At 43.3% G+C, this 5,503-nt stretch overlaps 1 protein-coding gene across 1 annotated transcript; it reads left to right on the forward strand.

Annotated features, from left to right (window-relative positions):
• The first annotated feature begins 1,198 nt into the window (after positions 1–1,198).
• On the forward strand, positions 1,199–2,247 carry LOC120239478 (proteasome maturation protein-like). Its single transcript, XM_039243783.1, is given in 3 exon segments — positions 1,199–1,319; positions 1,322–1,622; positions 2,196–2,247. Coding segments are annotated over 3 exon segments (474 nt in total).
• Positions 2,248–5,503: the final 3,256 nt, after the last annotated feature.

The following is a 5,503-nucleotide window of genomic DNA, read 5'->3' on the forward strand; positions in this document are numbered from 1 at the left end:
ATATGTAAGTGCTTTGCAATCTAGAAAGTACTCTGCACGTTCGCAGGCTGATTAGCCAAAAGTATTGCTGACTGATGCTGACAGGAGAAGCAGGTTCTTGGGGTCTTTTGCCAAACCAAGAAAGTTCATAGACTGTAACAATTTTACCAGTACTGTGCTGGGCTTCCCAAAGTCACATCAGCTGAGTGAGCCAATGGAGCAGCTGTGCTGTGACGGCCAGGTCAGTGATTGGGTCGCAGAAGAACAAGGAAAAACTGGCAGGTGGTTGCACCCTTGTGAGCCTCCTAGCCGTCTTAAGAAATGAGACTGTTCTGGGTGGCTTAGTCGGTTAAGTGTCCGACTTTCACTTAGGTCATGATCTCGCGGTTCGTGGGTTCGAGCCCCGCGTCGGGCTCTGTGCTGACTGCCAGCTCAGAGCCTGGAGCCTATTTCAGAGTCTGTGTCTCCCTCTCTCTCTGACCCTCCCCTGCTCACGCTGTCTCTCTCTCTCTCTCTCTCCTAGAAATAAATAAAAATATTTTTAAAAAAAAAGAAAAAAGAAAAAAAATGAGACTGAAGGGGCGCCTGGGTGGCTCAGTCGGTTAAGCGTCCGACTTCAGTTCAGGTCATGATCTCATGGCTCGTGGGTCCGAGCCCCCTGTTGGGCTCTGTGCTGACGGCTTAGAGCCTGGAGCCTATTTCAGATTCTGTATCTCCCTATCTCTGACCCTCCCCTGCTCACACTGTCTGTCTCTCTGTGTCAAAAATAAGTAAAATGTCATAAAAAATTAAAAAAAAAAAAAGAAATGAGACTGAAACTCAACACCTGACTGGCACTGTCTGATTGACAAGCTCCTAGAATGTTCTGAGAGGTGTTGCCAACACTCAAACAGGCACCCTGCCCTCGGCTCTTACCCTAAGAAAGCATCACAGGTGCAAACACAGATGCCCGAAAACAGAGGGCATTTTGCCAAATCCTTTTCTTAAAGCTCCACACTATCAGCATAAAGAAAGTGCTAACGCACAGTGAAAGCTGGGAAAAGCTGAGACAGGGGAGCTTTGACAGGGGAGGAGGCTCCTTGGCCAGAAGGAAGGGACAGTAAGGGGAAAATCAGATTTTTCTAGTAATTCTGGGCTTAACAATTCACTAGGAAAAAGCGAGCAGTGGGGCTGGCTGATGGTAACGGGGCTGAGAGGCTGTTCACAGAGCTAGACGAAGATGAATGCCAGAGGGCTTGGCTCTCCGCTAAAGGATAGTATTCCTGCTACTGAACTTTCCGCAAGTGGACCTTTTGAAAGTCATGATCTTCTTTGAAAAGGTCTTCCTTGGGTGAAAAATAACGTTTGCTCTTGAATTATCTGAAGAAAAAGCTCAACCAAGAGAAAATGAATCTTCCCACACTGAGGACCATCCTGGGTCTATTGGCTCCACTCAGATTACAAATGGAATTCAAGGCCATGCAGCACATTCAGCCTCTTGCATTTCTTTCAAGCTCATCAGACCTTTCACTGGATATTTTGAGGGCTCATGATGAGACTATTGGATTTGAAGATACTCTTAATGACCTGTCAAAAAGTGAACTAATGGGAGAGCCACACTTGATGGTGGACTATAAACTGGGTTTACTATCACCTGTTGTGCTGTTCATGAAAAGAGAGAGACTGCGTCTTGTTTATAGTCATCCTTTTAGTATGATTTGATGTATGAACACCGAAAGTACTGACACATGAAGAAAAAAATTCACCAGGAAAATGTTTGCCATGGAAAAAAGAATTCCTTTCGCAGCCTGACTCCAAAGAAAAGCAGAACCACCACCTGTAATAGAATCCTGAGCAAAGAAAGCTACCTGGGCTCAAGGCCCAACACAGCCACACCCCAGTCTGCCCCCCAGTCTAAAGCCCATCTCCTTGCCCTACTCTAGCCAAGCAGTCCTCTTTGGCTCCTTTCCAAACCTGCAATTCCAGCTCAGGATGGTCCCATGTCTTCTAGAATGGCCTTCTCTTGATCCTCCCCACTCAAAGCCAGTGTGCCCCCCGCTGGACAGTGGAAGAAATAAAAACAGCCAAGGACTCATTATAAACTAGCTGCCAACGAGGCCACACCCACTGGGACCCTCTGAGGAACCACGGGGTGTGTGCTGAGCTGAGCGTTGTCCTAACTAAAGAGGGGAGGCTGGGGCCTATGGCCAAGGAGTCTTGTCTCCTTTGTCCTCCAGGACATACCTGCCACAGCTGAGCGACCTGCCTCAGCTCCAGAGAAAACTGTGAGGTTACTAAGCGCTGACTTTTTTTTAGAGCCATGTACCACAGGTCACAAGATCTGCTACACTGAGCATGCGTGTGCTTTCTCTATGCAACTAGACTGCAAGCTCCTTGAGTGCAAAGATCTTAAAAGCGGAATGAAAATGATGCAAATAGCTTCGATTGTAAGTTAACGTGCTCTTGGCTAAAAAACTCTGAGATCTTTCCTCTTTGTTGTTCTACTTTGATGGCATTTTACCAATTCTTTACCCCTATGCTTTCATTGAAATATAAAGCCTTTAAGGGCGCCTGGGTGGCTCAGTTGGTTAAGCATCTGACTTCGGCTCAGGTCATGGTTCTCATGGTTCGTGAGTTTGAACACTGTATCAGGCTCCTTGCTGACAGCTCAGAGCCTGGAGCCTGCTTTGGATTCTGTGTCTCCATCTCTCTCTCTCTGCTCCTCTGCTGTTCACGCTCTGTCTCCATCTCTCTCTCTCTCTCTCTCTCTCTCTCAAATAAACATTAAATTTAAAAAAAAAAGAAAAAGAAAATCCTTGGACCATATACACGGCAAAAACATTAGGGAAGGAAATAGTAGAAGAAAAACCATTGTTTCCTTTTTTTCAGCGAGGCAGGAGCTGTGTCTATTACTGCCTTTGGGCTGTAATAACACAGAATGAGAAGTGGGAAACTCATATTTTGGTCTGTCAGATCCTTGCTAACTCTCACTTTGCCCATCCTTCAATACGCAGGGTCAGACCAGTGGGCCAAGTGACCTTGGGCAAGTCATGTCACCTCTCTGAGCCTCAACTTTCCCATCTGTAAAGCAGAGACACTAACTGTGCTGACATCACAGGGATATTGTCAGTATTAAACACGTTGGTGTTTGAAAAGACACTTACTAAACAGGAAAAGGCTTTTCAAATATCGGGCATGATTGGAGCAGGTCTGGCTAAGGGGCCCTGGTGTGAACAGCCAGGTGGATCGTTTCCGGCTTGGAAAGACCCAGTCTGTTCTATGCCACCCTAAGTAAGGCCAGATGTCCCATATTGCCTGGTGTTGTTACCTACATAGGCACCAGGTGTCTTTCTCGGTGTCCCCGAGACTTTGCATTTTGACAGTTCATTAAAATGGTTCTCATTTTAATGTACTTTGCATTTTGACAGTTCATTAAAATGGTTCTCAACACCCCCCTGGAGAAGGCACAGCCCTCACCAGGGCCCTGACCTTAGTGCTGACTCCCCAGGTTGCAACACACATCCCCACCTGGACTTTCTCCATCCAACCTGCACCCATAGTTTAGAGTCAGCTTCACTCCACTCTTCCACAAAACACTTTTCAGCCTCCTTCACCCATGCATTCCATAAGTTTTGTTGTTGCTGTTTGTTGGTTGGTTGGTTTTGAGCACCTACTAGGCGCCAGTACTGTCCAAGGTAAGGGGGACACGATGGTGAACTTGATCCCTCCCCTCGTGGAGCTAGAGACTTTACTCATAAGAGTGGTCTGGAATTTAGTTTGCCTTGTGAGTTTTTCCTTTATGGTTATTTCACACATGTACCTTGCATAGACCTAGCCTGAAAGGTAGACTTGAGTGAACCTCTTCTGTACCCTCCCACTCATAAGCAAAATGGTATGTGTGTGGCATATGTGTCAAAATACTTTGTGCCGCCTCTCTTGGCTGAAAGGCAAAGAAAGACATGGTGGAAGTTCCCAAACTATGATAGATATTCAACCCAAAGATCAATTGCAAAATTTTTAAATACACGAGCATACCTTGATTCAGATATGACTTACCAGATGAGAAAAGGTTTGCTTCAAGGCCCCTAGACAAACAGAAGTTAATGCAACTTCCTTTAGAGATGTTGCCATTAGAAAAATATTCTGGTACAATAAGCTTCCAGAAGCTGAGACAGAGGCGGGTTTCCAGGGACAAGCGGAGGTGTGGGATTCTTATATTAATGAAAATCAGATGCCACCTTGTGGCCAGAAATAAAAATTCAAGAATTCCGTTGGGCAAAAGAATGGATTGCTCTGGGAATCAAACACAGAATTGCATTACCCAAGTAATCTGCTCCATCCCAGTAGGGATAGTGTGTTCCCAAATTAACCCTCAAAGCACTTCTTTGCTTTAATCTATGTCTTACAGCCACAATTCTTAATCATACACACCTGACAATTATAAGCCTCCTAAAGCCCCCTGCTGGGAATTTATTTTTTTATTATTATCATTATTTTTAAAAATAGAGCTGGCTGTCACATCGCCCAAACTCCAGTGTTGATTAATCCCTGAAAAACTCTCAGGGAAATTTTGGTATCTGAGGAATAAAGATGACACAGAAGATATTTTCAAGGATATTCGGTGAAAGACAATTTTGTGAGCAAAAAAAAATTTCAGTAACAAGGGAATGAAAGCTTTGCTAAAAGTTATCTACAGAGAAAGTCATTTTAAAATGTTATAGTTGAGGGGCACCTGGGTGGCTCAGTCAGTTAAGCATCCGACTTCGGCTCAGGTCATGATCTCACGGTTCGTGGGTTTGAGCCCCACGTCGGGTTCTGTGCTGACAGCCAGCTCAGAGCCTGGAGCCTGTTTCAGATTCTGTATCTCCCTCTCTCTCTGATCCTCCCCTGCTCATGCTCTCTCTCAGAAATAAATAAAACATCAAAAAATTTTTAATGTTATAATTTATACTATGTATTTCTGTGATATTTTATAAATTAAATATTTACATTTTGTGATATTATTTTAAATTATTTTTCTTTTGTAAAACTGATCATTTGTGATTTTTTAGCCACCTATAAGTGACCAATTTTGACAGCATTGCAAAGTTCAGAATTTCCCTAAACTAAGAATTATTCAATAGAAAAAAATCAATATTATCTTTATATTGATAAGAAACCTACTTTACATATAAGGACACATATAGAGTAAAAGCAAATGGTTGGAGAAAGATATACTATGCAAAATTAATCAAAAGAATAAAAAAGTAGTTATATTAATTTCAGGGAGACAGGACTTCAGAGCAAGGAAAGTTATCAGTCATAAAGAGGGGCATTACAAAATGATTAAGGAATCAGTTTTCCAAGAAAAGAAAACAATCCTCTATGCATCTAACAACAGATCATCAAAGTATATAAGGCAAAAACTGAAAACTACAAGGAGAGGGAGATGAATCCCCTATTACAGTTGGAGATTTCAGTATCTCTCTACCAGAAATAGATCCAGCAAGCAGAAATCAGCAAGGACATAGTTTAACTCAACAACATCATCAATCAACTGGATATA

This window comes from Hyaena hyaena, unplaced genomic scaffold, assembly GCF_003009895.1.
Source record: "Hyaena hyaena isolate Hyena2069 unplaced genomic scaffold, ASM300989v1 scaffold_230, whole genome shotgun sequence".
Classification (NCBI taxonomy): Eukaryota; Metazoa; Chordata; class Mammalia; order Carnivora; family Hyaenidae; genus Hyaena; species Hyaena hyaena.